General features: G+C 42.3%; 1 protein-coding gene and 1 long non-coding RNA gene across 4 annotated transcripts; one reads left to right on the forward strand and one right to left on the reverse strand.

The window, feature by feature from the left end:
* The first annotated feature begins 1,659 nt into the window (after positions 1-1,659).
* Positions 1,660-13,359, forward strand: LOC311436152. Of its 3 annotated transcripts, XR_014692619.1 has the most exons (10): positions 1,660-1,810; positions 2,505-2,636; positions 3,335-3,446; positions 3,805-3,909; positions 5,440-5,559; positions 5,638-5,783; positions 8,210-8,279; positions 9,084-9,147; positions 9,642-9,710; positions 12,193-13,359. It is a non-coding gene; the product is annotated as an uncharacterized lncRNA (long non-coding RNA). The 3 variants fall into 3 exon arrangements; XR_014692620.1 differs by lacking the exons at positions 1,660-1,810; positions 2,505-2,636 and having other exon boundaries at positions 3,185-3,446; positions 9,239-9,710; XR_014692621.1 differs by lacking the exons at positions 1,660-1,810; positions 2,505-2,636; positions 9,642-9,710 and having other exon boundaries at positions 3,185-3,446.
* Positions 13,360-15,313: 1,954 nt separating this feature from the next.
* Positions 15,314-22,109, reverse strand: ECHDC3 (enoyl-CoA hydratase domain containing 3). The gene is made up of 5 exons (XM_084517877.1): positions 21,841-22,109; positions 21,462-21,583; positions 19,129-19,226; positions 17,545-17,745; positions 15,314-16,007 (listed from the first exon to the last, which is right to left on the reverse strand). Exons 1-5 carry the CDS (start codon positions 21,969-21,971, stop codon positions 15,678-15,680), a joined length of 882 nt encoding a protein of 293 aa, XP_084374003.1. The 5' UTR covers positions 21,972-22,109; the 3' UTR covers positions 15,314-15,677.
* Positions 22,110-22,274: the final 165 nt, after the last annotated feature.

The following is a 22,274-nucleotide window of genomic DNA, read 5'->3' on the forward strand; positions in this document are numbered from 1 at the left end:
TGAGTTTGAATGGTCTGAAGGTTCAGGGACAACTGAGCCTCTTAGCCTGATGCTTCCTAGACAAGGATCTGAGATACCATCACTAGCTGTAAAAATGGCCAAGATAGGATCTGGGAGAGCAGAGGCAGTCAGCATTTATTAGGTGTTCTCTAGGAATGCCTTTAGCAGTTAAAGGCATTCTTCTGGGAGTAAGCCAGAAGAATACCTGATTTTTGAGGGATGCTCTAGCTTAACTGGGAAAAAACCCTGAAGCTGCAGTGGCCAGTGCCATTCTGTACCTGCACAGAAGCAGAACTGGAGGCATTGAGAGCGTCCACAGGCCATTCCTTCTGCCTCTTCCATGTCACCCCCACTCCACCACTGCTTCTTAACCCACTGTTTTTCTCCAGAGCTCCCCATGCTGCCTTCTGGCTCCATCAAGCCATTCCCTTCTTGTCCCTCTTCCATGCTGCTGGCTCCAGATACATTGAGCCTGATCTGATAGGCACACTAGTAAGTTGTCTAGTAAGTTGCACTTAATTTCTTTCCTTAGCTTCCTTTTGATGTTGGTGCATCACACTGGTGAGACGAGATTTGCAGGTATGAGGAGAAGTCGACGGAGGAAGGAGCTCCCCAGGGAGCTGTGCCATTCTTGGGGTTTGTTTGTAGTTCAGTGGGAGGGGAGAGAAAGGGGAGCTGGGGGTATTTTGGGAGTTCAGTACCGTGGTTGCACTTAAACTTCAATTTAGGCACTTAAATCCTTTATTGGTGTAGTTGTTAATCCTTCCCTTCAGCAGATCCTGGTCTTTGAGCAAATTCTTCCCTTTCCTATAGGCTTCTATTGCATTCATGCTGTAGAACAACCTGACAGCTGTTCTTTGATTTCTGATATTTAAAAAAATCTGTTTTCTGACATTTTCTGGTAGTTTGTTCTCCCATACCTCCCAATGAGGACAGACAGCTAGATATTTTCCAGAATCAGCAGATCTGAAATGGATGTGACTTACATTGGGGAATGGAAGAATATGCCACTGACCTGAGCTTAATATTAATCATGTTATTTCCAAAGGGGAGGAATGCAAATAAAATCAAAGAAATACATAGAATGATTTATTCTAAAAGAGCATAAAATACATACACTCAGAAAAAAAAAATCTATATTTATTTATTTTTTTTTTAGATTCCTGTTCGGACTGCAAGTTAATTCTTCTAATGGCCCTCCATTGGCCCATAACACAAGTCTGGATGATCTTAATTCCAGTTCCCAAGGACAGAGTGTCCTGTGGCACGGTGAGCTGTGCTTTGCACTTGAGCTGTATTTTCTGTTTCAGCAGAACTGAATGATTTGTGGAGAAGGGCAGCACGGAGGGATTCCTCGTGTTTGAGAGAAGTGCTTGTCATTGTTATCTGGGATGTTCTCTGACTGTTCTGGAAAGGGATTCTGACTGTTTTTTTTGGTAGGGCTGTGGGCTCTCCCCAGAGTTGACTTCAAAGTCAGGGGAGCAAATCCTGGTAATTTCATTAGGAGCTGAATTGGGCCTTTACTAGATCAAGAAAAGGGTTTAAATCTCTGTAGCGGAATGTAAGTGGACTTTAGACATTTAAATTTCTTCTGCAATCCAAACAATCTCTACTTATCAGCCAACTAAACCTGCATCTGCCTTATCTCTGTAGGTGCCTGTCTGTTTGATCTGAAAGTTCGCTGGTTGCACATTCTGTCTGAGGTGAACAGAAAGTGTCAGCACAAACTTCACCTTGTTCAACATCATGGCTTGCAGGTTTTCCCTCCTCGGTGTAACTCAGGCTCAAAGTGCCCAAAATGTGTTCAGGGGTACGTGGTGTTATTTCCTTCTGAACGGGGTTTCAACACACTGCACCTTCACAGAAATCAGGCTGGTGGATAACCTTTGTGGGTCAGAAAGTGAGAGCACAGATAAAAGCTTGTAATCAATACGTTACAGTAAGATGAAAGGAAGAAAGAGGGATGGAAATCCTCATCCCTAGACCTTCAAGGACAAATCGTGTGTTTTACATCACCATCAATGGATTAAAAAAAAATTCCCCATCGTGGCAGTCCTCTAACACCTTGGGACAAGGCTATTAGGGGATAATCCTAGCCTAAAACACAACCCTCTGCTCAAGCATTGGTTCTCCTAATGCTGCAGGATACAATTACAGAACAAGGCCTGGAAACCACAGCCTTTGTTCTGCCTTATTGCTTAATTGTTTAATGAAGTATTCACTTCATCTAAGTGAGTGCTTTGTAATTTGGAAGTTGCATGCAGCTGGCAGTGGCAAGAAGCAAAGAACTGGCTTTTTTACAGAATAATTTGTTCTCTTGGTAAAAGAAGGTACCATTAAAGATATCTGGCTCTGATAGTAAATAACCTGAGAGATCTCCCCATAAAAGGGAAATCTCACCCTTAAAAGCGAGGAAGGAAAGCATAATTCTTACTTTTTTTTTTTTTTTTTTTTTTTTTTCCTTCTTCTCCTTTCCTTTTGCCCTTGTTGCTGTGCAAGGACAGATGGAAGCAGTGGTTTTACCATTAAGAACTGATCATGCCTAGCAGCTCAGTTCTTAAGGTCAAGACACTGCTGGGACTTGAACCTCTAACACTGGAATGGGAGAGACATTTCTGATCAAAAAAAAATCACAGGTAGGCATATCAAGATGGTTGCAATATTCAGGCCTGTATCAGTCACCATAAATAAACACAAAATAACATTTTTAAAAGTGTATTTTAAACTCTTTTATGTGTTTTAAAAGAAAAGCAGTAGCACAGTTCTGCTCTTGAAGATATCCCTATGCTCCAGCTCCCAAGGTCAGCAAAGACTTCATTTCCCTACTGCTAGGCACCTCCCAACACTTCAGGTGTTTTAGATCACTCTTTTGAAGCATTTATTTCTCTTTATGAACTGCAGAAGGAGCTTAGACCCTTAGCTCTGGGGTTGGATTCCATTTTCGGCCAAACACCAGATACCAGGAGTCTATTTGCAATAGACTACTGAGAGAATGTGACTCTGGGAACAGGAGAAAAACATTTGAATTCTGAAGCTTTCTTGTAATCCAGCAATGCAGGGTCTCTTGCAAATGCTCATTACCAGTCTTTAATATAGAATTTTTCTTTAATAGCTAAAAAAGTGTTTTGTGAATAAGATTAATACACAGAACAGGTGAGGTCACCTGTGCATGAATCCCTTCTCCTGCCACTTCTGACTTTTGGGAGGTCGTGTCTGTGAATATTTTGCTAGTTCTCACAAGGAAGAACGCTTCTTCACTGAAATCACATTTCTAGGGGAAAATAGCAATGGAAGGGGCAAATTACAAGTTGTTCTCTTGTTGCTTTCCACGCAGACTCTGCTGTATGTGCCGTTGTGAAATCCACAGATGACAGGAAGGAAGCCACCGTGCAGCGTCCCTGGGAGCATCAACAAGCAGTGTGGTGCAGGGCACATGCATGCACATGGTAGATACACGTGGGTATAGCTTACACACTGCTCTTGGCCCAAAAGGGGTGACAAGTGCATGACTTCTAGCGACTGGTTCAATTTAAAGAGAAGTACAGTGCAAACCTTTTGTTTGTCTGGACGCTTTGTAACTTGTTTTCACGAATCTTCTCTTTTCAACATCATTTAACAAACTATTCCACGCCTTTTAATAAATTATAGTCATTAACCTTGCCGAGGGCAGGATTTTAATTCAGGCAGTAAAGAATCTGTCCTCCAGGCGTGAATGTTCAAGAGCACAAGAGCGTCAGAGCTAACATCAATTCAAGGACCAGCAGGACCCAAACTGGCTTACAGCCATCTTTTGTACCTTTGCAGTGCTGACCGGTTCCTGCCTGTGCCAGCATCCACAGCCTCCCCATCCTGCTTTTATTTGCGCTCTCTTCAAGCTGCCCCTGTAGTCTGTTCGTGCAGCTGGAAGAGGTAAGGCATAGGAAGCCCCTTTTTACATTGCTTTGCCTTTAAGGATGTACCTGCCAGCTCTTCTGCAGGGAGTTTCCTACAGAAGGAGCTGCACAGAGGCAAGGCACTGACTCATGCCTGAGAGAGACACCTCCTGGAAGGGCTGGCATGGAATAGCCACAGGCCCTTCGTGAATCAGTCCTGAGCAGTCTCATTAGCACCTGATTTCTTAATCGTATCCCTAATATACTTCTGCTAGCAGCTATTTTTGTATCCTCTGTGCAACTACCACGTTAACAGGGACTCTCTGTCCACATGAAAGAATGTATTTTTAACCTGTATGGGAATGTTGGCATATACTGTTGTATAAACCCTTAAAGATGAAAGTTTTTGAGAGAAAAAAGTCTGCTAAAATCAGATGTTCAGTACCTTTTTCCAAAAACAAACAAACAAACAAAAAAACTAGATTTTACCTTCTTTGAAGAGAAGATTTTGAAAAGGTTGCAAACACCTTTTTGGATTAAAATACTATCTTGCCAGGTGTGGTTATTATAGCTGCTTATCACTCTTACATAACAGCTGTGGGTTTTTCTTTCAAAGTTTCAATTGCTTGCTTTTAGTGTTACTGCTGGCTGTGGCTCAATTTCTGTGGTTATGGCTTGCCATAATCTGAAATGGTTTCTGCCTGGCGTACGCTGCCACGCTGAGTCAGAGAAGGCTCAGAAGTGGCAGGGAGGAAATCGAAAGAGGGCACAGATCGCTTCTGTCTCAGCTGGGTAGAAGCACAGTTGTACGACAGGGCTGAAGGTTGTCCAGTGGAAAAGGCATTGAATCACGACTGGCAGAGATGACTCTGCTCTGAGTGGAGTCTTGGCAGCAAAACAGTGACGAAGCAGCATCTCGATTACATCTTCCACCTGGTCTGCTGCTGAGAATTATCCAGAAGCTGCCTGGCACAAAGCTAACGTAACCCCTACCCGGTTGCCACTGGCTGCTGGAGGTTTAGGCTGGGTTGGATCCCACTTGTCGCCCTGTGCTCTTATCAGTGCGCTTGTTGACCTGGCTGTGTTCACTGCATTCCACAGCTGATCATTCAATATTGTTTATTTGAATTCCTCTGCAGGTTCAGCATGGCCTGATACACTCACTGTTTTGTGCTTGAAGCAGTTACAGGCTTCCCTCACTGGGGTGGCTTTGAACAATGTAATTGCTCCCCATCCTTTTCCTACGGTGTGGGAATCAAGGGAGGACTGGTTATTTCATGCTGATAAGCAGTGTTCCCTGAAATTCCAAGTATTATAAATGCTATCAGTGTGGTTGGTCATGTTTTCTTGCTTTTCATGAGGTCAGACATAAAACTGAAGCTCAGATAAAGAGACATTTGGCGTTCCTATTCTGTAATATTTACTACAGTCTAATGATTGCCATTACAGATTCTTGCAAAGCATTCAGCAGCCCTGAGGGGTGGAATAACTCGGCAGGATATCTGCATTACAACTGGAATATTGTTCCTGCTGGGAGAGGACCTGAGGGAGTATTTTTACTTTTCAGCAGCTCCTGCCATGCCTCGGTGTGCACAGTCCACCTGGACTAACTCCTTCAGCACTTCTCCTCTCCTGCCTGGCAGACTGGCGCGGCGGTGTGACAAGCCTTGTAGTTCATCACGGAGCCGTGAGTAACACAGCTGATTGTTTTTTATCATTCACTGTTCCCAGTGTGTCACAGACCAGTCCGTAACTTCCTTTACAGGTGGGGAAGTTGAGTCACGGAGAGGTGACGTCCTGTAGGTCACCTGGTAAGCAGGGTGGAAGAGGTGAGAAGGAGAAGCTGGCTGGCTGAGCTCAGGCTGGGAGATCCGTGTTCTGATTGCTGCTACCTCTTACTGAAAATCTGAGGTATGGTGGTCACATTCTGCTTGCCTCGTCTGCCTGGCTTGCAGGTCCAGTCTGCTGGAAGGTCTTTGCAAGTCTCTTGTTCCCTCCAGAACCTCCTAACAATCTCCAGAACTTGATTTGTATCTAAAATAATTGTCCAGAAAGCCAGAAGCCAGGCCTTCAGAAACTGTGCTCTGCTGAACGGTCCAGCTCCCCAATCACATCTGTATCTCTCACGTGTGTATTTGTTAGAGCAGAACAAGGTGTCCTCCTGCTTCCAAAAATCTGAGAATTTGGTTTCAAGAAGCACATCTTGACTATCAGATCACAATTGGTCCTCCAGCATAATCGATGTGGGTTCAAAGATGGGGGCTGCAGTGAAAGTGGAACAGAAGAGAACTTAGAGCTGTGGCTGGCATGACTTTGGGAGCGCTTTCTCACACGTGTTACAACTCCGAGAGCTGCGTGATTGAACCAAGGGCTCATTCCCCTTGAGCAGTCAAGTAGAAACACCACATTGGCAGCTTGGTAACAGAATAACCAGGAATTGCTTCAAGATTTGAGCTGTTATTGCCCTCTGCTGACCGTTTGCTATATAGTGCCAGCACTTTATTTTCTGCTAAGGTGCAAAGATGTCTGAGAATCTGTAGTAAACTGAAGGAGCCTCTCTTGGACAGAGAATTATTATTTAATTGTTTCATATTTGGCTTCTCAGTGTTGTAACTGGGTGCACAGCACTCATTCCTCATCACAGGTGAGTTCAATCTGGGCAGTTGTGCCATGGCCCTGGCTGCACACATAGCGACAACCAATTTTCCCCTGCAGAGCTTGCAGTCTACAGAGACAAGACGGGAAAAGGACAGGAAAAAAAGAATGATCAGCCCCATTACGTATAGTTGCTGAGGTGCTGAAAGATCTAGCTGAGCTCATGAAAAGGGGCAGCTCTCTTACCTTGCTTGGAAGCTGTTGTCAGATGAATTCAAAGCAGAAATAAACTACAAGTTCTGACTACAAGGAGAATGGATCACACTGTTGGCATCCTTCTCCTTCTTTTTCTTTTTCTTTTTCTTTTTTTAAATTTTCCTTCTTCCTTTTTTTTTTTTTTTTTTTAATTTAAATTTTATTTTTTCCCTCTTTACAAGGTTAGATATTTCCTTAGCTCAACCAAAGTTGCGATTGAGGCAAGTATCAGTTAGAGGTAAGCAGGCCAAGAAGCAATAAATAGGAGGTTGGACCAGACAGTCACATTTCTTGGGCATTAGCTTGCTGAAGGTCACATTGGAGTTTTGTGAGAAAGCCAGGAAGTGAATCTTTTTTTTTTTTTTTTTTTTTTTTTCTCTCTCTTGTCCAGGGCTGTAAAAACATTTTTTCCTCTTCTTTATGTTTCAGAATAATCTAACAAATGGCTTGTAAAAAATGTATTTAAGTGTTACAGTGATGAACAGGGCAGAAAGATCTTGGACTTTTTTAAAAGATTGCTTTAGCCAATGAATTGCTACTGAGCTGTTCACTGGGACTTTTGCTGTGGTAAATTTACTCTTTGGATTTTGCTTCTTTAGTGGTTACGAGTGGGTAACTGAATAAATTGGTGCTGTATTTCAGCCATCAAGCACATCAGACAGGTTTCTGGCTTTCCATTGAAATATTACTAGACTGTCTACTCTGAATAAATGCTGACATGAAAAACCACTAAAAGCATACAGCTTCCCACAGACAGCACACAAAGAGGACTGTTATCTTCCACAACTTCCATTTTACCACACTAAATACGTTGTTTATTTGTTTTTACGGTCTACATTAGAGGATAAGTCTACTCTTGCTGCCAGGCAAATGCTATTCCCTAACTCACACTGGAGAGGCTTCTAATTTCAGCAATTAAGACCACAGTTTCCAAGCCCAAATATGGAGAGGAGACATTAAAATTTCAGTTTCTGAACTGTAGTGGTGTTACAATAGGTTATAGCAATAATAATAGCAATGATAATAATAATAATAGTAACAATAATTAATAGTAACATTGGGCCAACGAACAAGGGGCTGATTGTCCTTGATTGGATATTCTTGCTGGTTCCATCGAAAAAGGGGTAAATTAGGTTAGTTTTCCAGTCCTCTGCATTGGTTAAGTGTTATAATATGGAAATAGCACAGACACTCAGTAAAAAATCTTTACAAGCAGTACTGAATGGGAAATGTAGCAAGATCCACCTGTTCAAATGGAAGGATGATTGTACAAAAAGAATTGTAGGGGCTAGGGAAAACATGATAGGAAGAAAAACCTCGGGGAATGGGAAGTGGAGACAGGAAAAGAAAGGTACTGTGGAGGCAAACTGCAGGGTAAGTGGCAGAGAGTGCTCACCAGGAAGTGAAGGTGATGAATTCACCTGGTCATTAACACAGCCTAATGTATTAATGCCATTATGTTTTGCACTGTGCACTCTCCACACTAGGAAAAATCCATGATGAAGCTTGGAAAAGTCTGCTGGTGCTAGATGGGAGAGAATGGGGAGGATGTATGTGGTGAGTACCTTGCTGTGCAGATGATCATGCATTTGCAGTACATCCCAATGCCCTGAGCCTGTGTTGTGAATACAGTCCAGTTGTGAATATAGTCCAGTTGGTAAAATTGTTTTTTACCAACCATATCCATCCAGTTGAGTAAACTCTGGTGTAGAAATCCAGAGTCGTTTCCCTGCCCCTCAGCATTTCTCCTGCATGGCCTTCTTTCAGAGAACCAAATTCTCTCATAACTCTGCTCTGTCATCTGTTATGCCTTTCTTTTTTTTTTTTTTTTTACAGAGTTTCCGTTAAAACCACTCCCCCACTCCAGTATTTATGGCATTGTCACCAGTTGTTAAACTGCGACATGTGGTATTTTGTAAAGCTTTCCAGATTTGTGTACTTATATAAGAGTCTTGGCATTCATTAAAAAAGTTATCCAGCTAAAGGGGGAGGGAAAAAAAGGAAAAATTGTTTTGACTTTGCACTAAGGACTCAAAACCAAAAAAGCAAGAAAAAGCACACTCATTTTAAAATATTTTTAATCTCATCTAGTGAGGTCTTGAGAAGGAAGGGAGACTAACCCATAAATATTGGCCATGATTGTTTATACTGTATCCTAACACTCAGAATAGACTTTTGTTATAGGCTTGACTCCCTTAAACAATAGATGATAATTTTTTAATGTCATAAAAAAATTGAATCAAAACACTCATATTTAGACTGAAGGCCACATTAGGAGAATGATTTCATGTATTCAGTTTCTTTCTCCTTTCCCCCATGTTCTTTATATCTCTTACCAATTTCTTCATTGCTTCTTTACAGAAGTATCATTCAATGTCCATATGGAGAGTGATTTTGGGCCAGGAAGTGGAGAAGACCGGAGTAGGTATATAGCACATTATCCTTGATGGGGGAGAGTTGACAAAGAAAACACTCATCTTTCCAAAAATGATTTCATCTGCTGTAATTGTTTATAGAAGGACAGGTTTGGAACAAAACCTGAGTGCCACTTTGGAAGACCCTAATGCCTCCTCAGTAATCAGCAGCTGAGGCAGCCCGAATGTCTCCTGTTGCAGTTAATTTGTCCTTAAAAACTCCTTCAGAAAGCAGACGATGGCTGGAGCTTCTGTTCTCTTAAACATGACCCATTACATCAGACCCCACTGACATACTGCTCTAATGAGCCAAGCTGCAGATAGTCTGAGGTGTTGCCATCCATACCTGTCCTGCCTTTTCCAGAGGTGACTTTCCTTCAGCAGAATTGGCAAAGAGATCAATACCTACCAAGGTCCAACAGGTTAACTTGCACTGCTGTGGAAGTTAGTTTAAAACTTGTGGTTACGATTTAACCTAGGCTACAGGAATGTTTCTTATTTTCAGATAACTTCAGGGCATTGCAAGCTGCAGTCTAGACAGCCTGAAAACTCTGTCCTACCTAAGGGGGAAAAGGTAGGCTCCCTTTTACTAAATAGCTACAACAAAACTATGTTAAAATATCCAGGTGTCAGTTGCTGGCCTGCACAACAGTCGTGAATCAGGATTCCAAAACCCATAAAGCTGGCTTAAATGTTAGTAGTAGATATTCAATTTGCTACTTCATCATCTGGTTTTGGTTTCCATTTTTTCTCTTTCACAACCATAATCAATAAAAAAACACAGTAGCCTTGTGATGCTCCCATTATCCTGACTTCAGAATCCAAATATTTAATAGTCGTATTCACGTTTTAAAAGTCATAGAGTGAAAATTATTACAGTTGGTTCATGGATGATTGTCCCCTTTTTAAATACGCTGTGGTATTAGGGGTACAGTTCTACAGTTTTCTTTTTATGAAAGCTATAGGATTGACCAAAAGGAAAAAAAAAAAAAAAAACTCAAAACAAAACAAACAAAAAAAAACTAATACTGTCAGCAAACAGCCGGGAAACAGTAGGCCAGTGGAGAGCTCTAATGCCTTTGTGCCCTTTGTGAGTCTCCTTCAAAAATGTGTAAAACAGGATGGGGACGCATTACTCTGTGGCTAAATTCAGAATTAGTATGATCGAGGTGCAATGCCATTCAAATCAAGACAAATGAATCCTACTCATTGCAGTATGAGTTTTGTCCTGTGGCTTGAGGTCTTCATGGAAATCTAACCATTTGTCTATTGCCCTTATTGCTTAGAGGAGGCAGCCAGCATTTCCATGAAATTATTTTAATGTAGAATTATTAAAACATTTTGCAGCTACAGAGATAGATGGGTTTTACATAAAATCTCTGCTCTTTGTAGCAACCCGATGTGATATTGAGCAAGATAATGGTCAGAAAGAACACTGCCAGGCTCCTAATGAGAAACTGTTGACAGTAAAATTACCCCAACATTCATCAAAAAGCCAATAAATGTCAAGCATAGGGCCTTTGATACAGTAGCTCATAATTCCTGTTCAGAAGCCTTTGCAGGCTTTTCAGGGCACGTGACCGTCCTGCATTTCTGCTGATTTTACTGAAACCTTTGTTGCTGAAGAAGTACAAGGAGCAGCTGTTCACATTCTGGATGCCATTGTTACAGTGCCCCTGGCTTACTGTGGGACCTCAAACAGAGCAGGTTTGGCCTCAATTTCCCCATCTGGAATATGGGAATCACCATACAGGAATTACCCACAGGCAATTCTGTACAGGACACGGTGTTGCCATCCAAATGCTCAGAAATCATGAGCTGGACCACAAAAATTATGATCCCAGCTTTTGCCAATGAGTCAGTCATCCAGGTTTTCGTGCCGTTGTAGTACACGTTCTCAAGCTCTCTCCTCCACAGAAACAGAAGGTTTCTTCAAACCAACACCAAACCAATTCTCAGTCAGTTGAATTCCAGGCTGGGCTGCCTTGAGAAAACCATGTGAAGCTCATACAAAATGCCCAAATGAGACCGTCTCCCATTCTGTTCTTTGGCTCTGTTGAACATGAAAGTCATAAACACCTTGTCCAACTCCTGAGTCCTCTGTCCAACTGCATCTTCAGCATACATCCCCAAAATGAGGTGATGAGGGACAATATTGACTAGTCCATGAATTAGGAACAACCCTGTGCTGTGTTTATTCTACCTATCTCTGCACCCTGGCTTGTCCATCTTGTTCATGAGGGGATCGCATCCTCCAGATTTTGCCTGTGAATCTTTTCTAAAATTTCCACCTAAAGACTGAAAGGACTCTTTATAAGGCCTCTGCTTCACTGACACTTTGAGGTCAGTGTCTGGATGGTTCATTACATTCATCCAGGCAATTCCTTGCTTGCATTTACTCTACATTTCCATACTAGCTGCTCCCAGAAAACCTGTACCTTTCTGTCATTTGCAGGGATGAGCTGCATCCCAGCGGCTCTGCGCAGATGGAGGCATACTTAGTTTACAGAGAAGCCTGAGTGCATGCCACATGCTATTAGGGTCACTTGAAACTAGGCTAATTACCTGGCAGACCGCTGCAGAGCAGACTCTTTAATAAAAAAGAGTGGGTGACAAGGGCTAGACTCCTTGCTATTTTAGGACAGACTCTCCCTCAGGCAGCAGATAGCCACAGTGGTAAGGCTCCCAATCTATCATTTGGTTTGTTGTTTCTTGGCTATGGAACATAATTAACAATTCTGGAACCGTTCTGTTTCCCAGGACTGGCCTGTAAATCTGTTAAATTAAACAGTAAAGGCAGATGTGGGAAAAAAAAAAATTACAAGTCAGAAATGAAAAATGATGTTGCTTTGTCAATCCATAGGGGCCAGTGCAGGAATATTCTAAAGCCTTCTGAAGCTCTTCTCTGTCTAGCAGTTCAAGCAAGAGGGAAATATTCCTGCCATTTTTGGAACTGATGATCGCTAATTACATAATTACTTTATTGCACAAAATAGTACAAACAAATACTGTGGAAGCTGAGTTAAAATGCACTAATAAATATTTTTCCCTTAAAGGTCAGGAAGATACAACACAACCGTTTTTTGTATCTCATAATATGCCAGTGAATTAGACTGGAAAAGACCACGACCCTACAAAAGCGGTGTTCTTAAGGACCTGACCTCAGCCATCTACAGCTCTGTGCTTCCTGAACGTCCATGGATTTGACTCGTGGAGGAACTTGAGGCATTGTTTGTTTTTTTTACATGGAAAATAAGGTAACACTGCTACCCTCTGCGTATCCTCTAAACAACCAGTCCACCATTTCTGATAGTTAACTTCTCTCCCATCACCATTTTGTCTCGTTAAAGCATGCCTGTTCTTAACTTCACAGAGCACTGCTCACTTCGAATAACACTAAGGATACCTACATGCCTTTGTAACACTAGAGTCTCATGTGGCCATTCAAATCCAACAAATCAATGCACAGGAATAACAAGACCAGATTCAATTCCATTTCAGTAAAAAATATTTCAAATAAAGTAATTATTCTTTTAAAATGCAGAAATTTTCCTCAAAACTTGTAACTGTCAATTAACGGTAACAAAAACCCTGCCTTTTGTGGATGGCAATCGATTGCAGGAGAATTTCTAAATATCTGAAAGAATGTGCTCATCTAAACTGTCATTCATGTTTTAAGATGGCCAGTGAAACCATTTTATTACTGCATTTAGTTGAAAAGAGCACTGTTCTGCAAAAATCAGATAATGTACTTATTCCTAAAAGCCTGGAACAAAAGAGCCAGTAGAGATTTGCTGAGTAGTTGCAAGGTAGCCATTAAATATAAATATTTTTAAAAACAATTTACTCTTTCCTAATGCTTTTAGAGCAGCATGGGGGAGCACAGTCTAAGTGCAACATCTTACTGTATTGAAAAGGACATGATGAAGGTTACTGGGCTCCAGATTTAACCCTTCTGTCTCTTAACTGTTGTGGTTTATTGCGGCAGGCAGATAAGCACCACACCAGGGTGCTGACACCAGGACAACTGTTCATAACGTTTTCTTACCAATATAAACTGGGAGTTTATATAAAACATATTCAACTTTCTTAGTGATTACAATGGAATTTTATATTTTTAAAATGACTGTTCCCAACAATCTGCATTTTTCATATTCCCATGGAAATGAACTATTTGTAACAGTGAATTGAAGTTTATGTTTCTCAAATTAAAAATAGCAGCAGGATTGGAAATTGCTTTCTTTTCATCCTGACCATCCACTGGGGACAGCAGAGAGAAGTGCTTTGTGGGGGTGTATACACAGAAGTGATGCATGTTTATATCAGCAGTTTGAATAAAAATGTGTAGGTCAGTTAGAAAAGAGGTATCTTTGGTAACCAAACTAGCCAGGTGTGGCTCCCTAGTGTAAGGACAAACAGAATTTCACTCTTAGGAAGCAAAGTGTCATTCAACCCACAGATCCCAGCAGCGCAGCTGGTAGGAGTACAGCCCGTTGCTGCTCTATGGGAGGCAGATTGGCTGAACTATGAGACCTCTTCCAGAAGCAGGGAGATGCTACCAGAAATGCCCTTTGCAACAAGATCCTCATGCTTAGGTCATCCTGAAGCAGACTGGCTACAGCTACATTGTATAGCACTTCACCTGGGTTTCCTCTAGCTCCGTTTGGCAACTTTGTGGCCCAAACCCCAAATTGCTGACTTTCCGTTGTGGCAGTGTTTCAGTTTAAAGCGCCTGGAGAAACAGGCAGGCCTGCCAGAGGACGTTTTTTAGCCTGATGCTGGGGATGCTCAGGAGTGCTGGGCAAGGCTTACAGGGTCAGCATCAGGGCAGTGGGAAGGGCAGAGGCAGCCAAAGCTGCTGTAGACTCATCCATGCTGGCTTGGAGGAATGATCAGCCCCTGGAAAGAACCATCCCAGAACTTTACTGGGTAAGTCACTCACTGCAGAGAACTGAGAAACAAACTGACACGTGCACCAGCAGGGAACCACGCACTAAGGAGTAAACACACCTGAGTGATGTCCCTATTGATTCATACTCCCCCATCACTAACACACCCTCAGCAAATTTGCAGGTGATCCTGAGCTGGGGAAACAGGTGACATACTGAGTGGCTTGTCTTCAATCCAGAAAGGCCATGAGAAGGATTGCACCCAGGGAAGAGCGACACCAAGCACCAGAGCCAGCTAGGAACTGCCAGGCAGAGCAGCAGCCTGCTGAAACCCAGCTTATCGTGGATGCCCAGCTGAGTATGAGCCAGCAGTGCACTCTCATCACAAATAAGACAAAATGCATGGCAAGCAATAGCAACTGGCTCAAAGTGGCCAGCAGATGGAAGGAATATTTTATTCCCCTCTGCTCAGCACCGGTGAGGCCATATTTGGACCATAGTACTCTTTTGGCACAGCCAGTGCAAAAGGGATGTTGAGAAACTGGAACTCATCCACCAGAGTCAATTATCTAGAGAACGTGACCTACAAGGAGAGCTGAGGAAGCTGGACTTGTTTAGTCTGGCACAGAGGAGCCTAGTGTGATCTAAGTGCAACCTGTGACTGCTTGAAGAGGCATACAGAGATGCTGGAGCTGAAGTTTTCTTAGTAATGTCACATAGTGCAATGGGACAACGTTTGAAAAGTGATGCTTTGAGGCTCAGACTGGAGCCTCAAAGTTAAAGATTTTTTTCACCAGGAATGTTGGACAGACTACCCAGAAGAGCACTTGAATCCCTGTTGTTGGAAGATTTCAAGACCTTAAATCCAAGGCTGACCTCTTCCAGTGCTGGTAAAGACCAGCTCCAAGCACAAAGTCAGGCTTACGTGCCCAAGATTCTGTGATAAACTGAAGACACATAGCCTAAAGATTATGACTGGGTCAGAACATTGCCAGGTGAATCTCTGCTGAAGCCTGTAGGGAGTGCTTTTTGCAGCGTGCCCTTTGTGGAAACCAAACACCTCAAGCCAGGCTTAGCCTCCCTGGAGTCAACAGCAAAATCCTCTAGATTTTGCAAGTGCTAATTTGGACTGATGGTGAAACAACAGGATTTGTTGAGGGAGACAAACTAATAACACACACAGTTCATAGGCAGGTGTATTTATAACAATGAATGGGTTAGTGTTACTGGCTTCTGCCTGTAACACACTGAACTGCATTGGAATATAAGTACTCCATCACAACTGGAATGTGTCCAAACCCTTTAATTCTCTATTAATAACAACCAGAACTACGGAGACAGGTACTAAACGGGGTGATCCGAGTTCTCTCCCAGTCCATGTGATTCCATGTATAAGCTGGGACATATCAAACTGATTTTTGTAGCACTGCATTCCTTCTGAAACCACAGAAAAGATTCATTGCTGAAAAAAAAAATATTTGGTTTGATTTTTCTTAAAATTTATTATATATATACACTTAGAAATAATTTATTGTGGCTTTGGCATAGGTATGATAAGAAATTTAACTTTCAGAAAGAAGAGAAATATAGTTCCCAAAGGCAACTGCGTGAAGAATAACGAAGCACAGCTAAGCTTAGCTTAGAAACAGTATTCATTTCTTCTCATCCTGAGAATGTGACCAGACAGGCTTCCGTTTCTGAATAAAGGCTTCAATGCCTTCCTGCCCATCCCTCAAAGTCAGATTGTCTACCATGACCTGAGAGGTTATTTTGTAAGCAGTATCAAGGTCCTGTGCCATCTGTCTGTAGAAAGTGGCTTTCCCCAGTGCCAGGACGGATTTGCTGCTTTCGCATATCTTGCGAGAGATTCTCATGGTCTCTTCTTCTAGTTTGTCTTCTGGTACCACCTTGCTGACAAGCCCGTGCATTAATGCTTCATGGGCAGAAAGAGGTTCACCCGTGAAAAGCATCTCTAATGCCACCTGAACAAGAAAAGATACCACATTAAGTCAATTCCACTGCTGTACTGCTTCTGTTTATCTGGGGAATTTCAGTCTCCTCATTCATGTACGAGTTACTCTTTTGGCAAATTTGAGATTTAAATCTGGCTTCTTAAACTGCCAAGGAAATATTAAGAGGTTTCTACAAGAAAAGGAGTGGGTCTAGAGCTGGCCTTTTTTCAGACCTGCCCATTGATTGCTGCTTTTTTCGCCTCCAAAAGCCCAGAATCTCTGGTGTTTGCAGTAGGAATCAAGAGAGATGTGGATGGTCCACAAAGTCAAATATCCGAACTCCATATTTTAAGCTGAGCATGGAATAATAAACAAACTAACACCTAATAAGTCAATGTGCAGTTTTTGAAAATACCTGAGTTTAAGTTTGGTCTGGGTGTTTTTAAATGTGTCCTTCTTACAGCTCCATCTACTTCAGTTTCCTGTTGCACTCAGCATCTTGTGTTTGAGGTTTCAAATTAAAATATCCCCCAAGTGCTCACTGACCATTCCGTGTTATTTCTCAATGAGATTTTTTTTCCATGACTCTTCATGCAATTGACTGATACCCAGAACTGTAAGAGCTGATTATCCTTTTGGTATCTTTGCTTTGGTAGCTACAAACAGTGGCAACATTTCATTTGATAAAAGGTAAAATCAGCGATCCTGAGCACTGTAGGGAACACACCTGCTACTTTGAAGAGTGGCACAGAGAAAATTATGTTCCACAAAATTTAAAATGGTAATTGTAAAAATCATAAATACTAATTTAGAAACAGTTATAACTGTACACTATAGCACAGTTAAAAACCAAACAACGACAAAACACACAAGTTGTATTTGAACTTGATGGTCATACAAGATAGGAAATTTAAATTTGAAGGTTTTACCCAGCAACTGGACTTGTCCTTAAATCTCAGGAGAACCCTGCTGGGCTTGGAGAGCCTGTCCACATGAATCTAACGGGATCACGACTTAACATTCATTTTCTCAGTTCTGGAGGCTTTACAGGTCATACTACTGCTTATGCAGTGAGAAATGTATAGTAACAATCAGTAGGAAATAAACCAGGAAAAAGGTACGGAAGGGTTTTAGATGCTATTTAAAGCATCTTGATCTAAATGCAGGCGGATCATGCTGGTAGTGAAATGTCACTGCCTGGCCAGAATTGATAGCTCAGTGGAGTTGATATCCTGAACTTGCAGGGGTTTCTCATCAGGGGGAGGACGTCACTGTCTAAAGCACAGAGCTGTCTGTTGGAAAGCAGAGGGCTCACTGAGCTGGCGTGCTGCTGATACGAGTTCCTGCTGATTGGAATCAGATCAGTAGGAAGCTGCTTTCCCTAAGCAGAGGTCATCCCTTTATTACTTTTCCCCCAGTCCAAAGTGTTATGAAGACGTCTTTGGCAATGAAATATTTTGAATGTTGTACTGCAGGAAGATGAAGTTAAGGCAATGGAACTAAAACTCCTAGCAAGGGGAACCTACTAATTGCAAAATTAAAAAGAGTGCCTGCAAAGGAAGCCTACCTTTCTTGGAAGAGATCTGCCCAAGGCCACAGCTGGTGTGGAGCAAAACAATCCAATGTTTACCCCAGGAGTAGCAAATTGAGATTTCTCACTCGCCACCGCAATGTCGCAGCTTGCCACTAGCTGACAGCCTGCTGCTGTAGCCAAGCCATTTACTTGGGCAATCACCGGTACTGGAAGCTTCTGGATTAAAGTCATAACCTGCCCAGGAGAAAGCGGTCAGTCAGTCCCTGAAGTTACGTCGTGGCTGTTCTAAAACTTGCACGTGCTTCACAGACCTGGTATCATGGTGTGCACTTTCCACTTCCATAGACTGGAGTTTAAGTCCTCGCTGCAGAACCTGCTTTAGTGCTTTAATGCACAAAACCACTGCTGTTCCAGTCACTGCTCAGCTGTGTAGCCAATTACGTAGGTTTATGTAGCTAATTTTTCCTGTTTGTGTTAGACTTAGGATGGGTAAACACTCTTGTGCTTTCACTCTTTCAGAGGTGGGACATCCAACTTTAGATAGGTGAAGTTAAGAAAGACAAATTTGTCTAGCTCTTCTAACTCAGGTTCTCTTTAAATACAGTAGGGATCATCAAACTAACCTAATTTTAATACTTGCAGATAGAAAATGCTATTTAACTGATTACTGTCATCATCTAGATTTTAAAAATTGTCACATCAGCACAGTGTAGCAAGATAACAAATTTTAATTTTCTACTTAAATTTCTCCAATAGATGAAGTCAAGAAAATGTTACATCACTTAGGTGAAGTTACATAAATTCAGTTTTGAATTTCAGTCTTTGTCTCATCTTGACTCCTGCAGGGGCTAACTTGTCATTGAATCGTATTTGTGCTTACCTCTTTGTGGACAGCATACCAAGATGAAATACAGACAAAGCTGCAAGGATGATTGCTATGTCTCATACCAATGGGCCTTCAGTAGTAACCTTCAAACCATGGCTTTTACAGCATTTGTTAAATATGAGTAATGTTAGCTTGACAATGTGTATAGAGATCATTATTTCTTCTGGAGGAACTAGAACAAAAGGTTTCAAACTTTTTGTGATCACTCTCAGCAGGAGTAGGGGGTCAAATTCTAATGCCATTAAAATCAAAGGGGTTTTTGACCATTCTCTCCAAAGGCTCCAGGATCTACTTTAACATCCCAACCTTCAGGTCTATGCTTCTGCAATAAGAAGATCTTGTATGGTGTGCTGACTGGGTACCAGAGTCAGAGATGTATTCAGATTTTACTTTAACATTGTCTACTCGATGTTTAAGCCTGTCTTGAGTTATTAGCTAGATGCTAGGAAAGATCCTTTGAGCACAAGTGCTATGAAGTTGGTTATGCCTGGATTTCTGGGAAAGGTATTGCCCAAATATTCAGCTGCAAGAAGAACTGGATAAAATAAGGAACGCACCATGACTTCACCCAGTAGCAAGCATGCACACTGGCATTCTAGGATTTTTATTTGCACATAGAGAAATCCAGGGAAAACAGAAGTTCACCAAGATCAGGTGTTAACTTAAACCAGTATCACTGCTTGCTCTTAAAACCAGGCAAAAGGGGGTGGCACTTATGAAGAACTGCTTACCTCTGCACATATTGCAAATACTTGGGAATGATGCTTCACATCATCTTCACTTGTCAGTTCCTTTAAATCATGGCCAGAACAAAACACAGGGCCTTCAGCTGCAAAAAAAAAAATTAATGAAATTCTGTCAGTCTGAACTAATCGAGAAGCCAAGTGGTGTATCAATACCCCATTTAAAGGTATAAACGTGTCAATGATCAAAAAAGAAGTAGATTAGTAGAGGGAATTTTACACTCAGTTCCTAAATATTGCCTTCTGAGCTCTGTAATACCTTTGAATTGCTGCAATAAATGATTTAACCACACTAATGCCAATAAATATTTTAAAGGCTTAGTTTTACTTCCAATCCAAGTTAACTCAGTTAAAAATAAGGCTCTTTACACCTCTCAGCCCAGTCTTTAAAAGAGATACAGTACTGAACTGCTCTTTGGTACAGTGTAAACTAGTTAGCTGGAGTGACAATGGACTGCTCTGCTCTCAGACTAACAAATACGGTTATTCCCTGTTCATTGTATGCTAATGATTAACTTTTATGAAATAAGCATCAAGAATTTAGTTATGGTGTTTAAGGCAACAATGGAAAAAGAGGTTCTTCTGCTAGAGAAGGTTCTTCAGCTGTTATGGCCTCTGCTCCTCCGCTGCTAACACTCATCTAAGGAATCCCAAAAAGTTTCTCCAGGGTTTGGGTAGAAAAAGAGCAAGATTCTGGAGGTGTAAGTTTTAGATTTGCTTTCCTCAAGTGGCAGCTATGATCAAAACAACCTCTACTTACACACTACACTCTACAACAGTTTTCCTTCCTCGGGAGACACCTGCCATAAAAATAAACTAATCTGAAGCTTTTTAATCCTTCAGATCTCCTCAGATATTTGCATGGATGCAACATTTCCATCTACAGCTATGAAGCCACCACATTAGCTATGCATTTGCTTCTTATGAATCAGCTTATTGTTAACAGTCTGTCTAGCAATAACCACACACCAGCAATCAGCTCACTGGATCAGCGATACATTATCTGGAAATTTAATCACATCTGCATTTGTGCCTCATTAAAGAAGAATCCACTGTAAAGTCTGTGTTAAAGACTCAAAGACAAGTCTTTTTCCTGAGATTTCTTGTTTTGCATTCCATTCAGCAATGGAATTGGAAATCAGCAGGAACATGCAATTTATTTTTAAACTGAAAAACAAACAGGCAAGAAAAATAAAACAACCAAACTGTACTCTCAAACTCCCAGAGCACCATATTCTCAAAAAGTAACCTGAAGCATCTTACAAAATGTGTAACTGCTATTTGAAATACTGAATATATATATTTGTCACTGCTGTGAAGTTAATTTATTTCCACTCTCATGTGCATGCACACTTACACATGAGCAATGTTCTCCTCTCAGTACAGGAAATCCCAGCTTTCTAAATTAGTAAAATTAGTAAATCTATTTCTCCAAGATGTTTGGAAGGAGAACAGGGGAAGATTATCTTAAAAGGACAGAGGAAAAAAACGGCTTAAGAACATCTCAACTTTTATCATCTTTAAGAACTCTACAGGTTAATATCTAAATGGAAGAGAGGCTCTGAGAGATAAAGTTTTACACTTGCAGGTTGCAGGTGACTGCAGTATCAATACTATGGTCTCTTCTTCATTGAAGAGTTTTAGAAAGAGTTTTGACAAATCAGTGGCAAAAATAACAAAGTTGTTTTTTGATCCTGGCTTAGAGCAGGGGAACAGAGCACAGGAAACCCTTTGAACCCTGTTTACTACCATCTGTACCTGCCACTGAAGGCAACAGAAGCCATACAAGCTCAGCCTGCTTCTGCACGAAAACCATTACCTAGGAGTGTTTGTTCTTCAGCATAATGACTATCAGGACCTGAATTTATTGTTTGAGCTACTGTTCATATGTAGCTTTAAAAACAATCATTTCACTTGCTGCTTACTTTTACAAAAGGAAAACGAAAGCTTATCAACTCTGCAAACACACCAGGCAACCTGATTGAAATACTAACATTTTGAATACTGTTTCAACAGTGTTTCTTCTTAGATGTGTTAATTATCAACAGAAATATAACAGAACCTAGTCAATTATTAAGGCTGGCTTCAAGAATGAGGAATTAAGTGTATGAAAGCGGAAAGCAGGATGAATATAGAAGGGCAGTGAGGTCTGAGTGGGAAGGCTCACATGTGGTACTGTTTATATTCTGGCAGGCTGTAAGAAACCAGCTTGCAAGTTCCTTCCTGCGCCGTTTTCTATAGTTCAGTGATATTCTGAGCTTTAAGCTCCAAATTAGCCTGTTTCTTTTTATTCTCTCAGCCATTCCTCTTCTGTGGGGTACCTGAAATGACGATAACGCGGAGCTCTTTGCTTTTGGCGTCGTGCAGCAGGTCCTCCTTCAGGGCCTGCAGCATGGAGAGGGACAGGGCGTTTCGCTTCTTGGGGTTGTTCAGGACAATGCTTCTGCAAAAAGCCGTTAAATACAGAAGGTTAGCACAAGGCAAACAAACAAACAAACAGAAAACGAGCAAATTTTCAAAACGACTGATGAACCCCACACGCCCCAAGCGTGCACACAGAAACTCCGTGAGGCTCCGCGCTGCGCCCACAGCCCCTAACCCTTCCCCCCCCGAGTCCCCGCTGTCAGAGCCGCCCCAATTCCCACCCACCCGCCCTCAGAGCCCCCCATTTTCTCCCGATTCCGTCTCTCCGCAGCTCACCGGACCCCCTCCGCCTGCCGCCTCAGGGTGAGCTTCTCCGGCGGGGCCGCGCTGCTGCTGCTGCTGCGGGCTGCGGCCACAGGCCCGGCCAGGCGCCGCCTCAGCCTCCACAGCCTGGCGGCCGCCGCCATCTCGCTGCCCGGCTCGCTACTGACCCCTAGCCCGGCTCCTGCCCGGCCTGGAGCTCAGCCCCGGGGGGCTGAGGGAGGGCTGGCAGCTTGAGGGAAGCCGGCCCTGGTTGCTTATCCCTCGGGGAAGCCGCTTGACCCGGCTCGGGGCGAGCGCCCCCCACCCCGCTGGGCTGGGCTTGGCTTGGCCGGGCTGGTTGGTGAAAAAGGAGTGAAATGTCTGACTGGAATGTGTCCTCCCGGAGCCTCAGAAAAGGGAGATGTGCCCTGCTTTGGGGTTTCACCCCGCTGGGAGGCTGTGGGCTG

The sequence above is a fragment of the Aythya ferina genome (assembly GCF_964211825.1).
Source record: "Aythya ferina genome assembly, chromosome: 1".
Taxonomy (NCBI): domain Eukaryota; kingdom Metazoa; phylum Chordata; class Aves; order Anseriformes; family Anatidae; genus Aythya; species Aythya ferina.

Coding starts and splice junctions, on each gene's coding strand:
- ECHDC3 (XM_084517877.1), bottom strand. CDS start 21,971: ATGGCGGCGGCCGCCAGGCTGTGGAGGCTGAGGCGGCGCCTGGCCGGG. Junction 21,584..21,840: donor CGGCAGGCGGAGGGGGTCCG/GTGAGCTGCGGA, acceptor GGCTTTTTGCAG/AAGCATTGTCCTGAACAACC. Junction 19,227..21,461: donor CCGCGTTATCGTCATTTCAG/GTACCCCACAGA, acceptor TTTTTTTTGCAG/CTGAAGGCCCTGTGTTTTGT.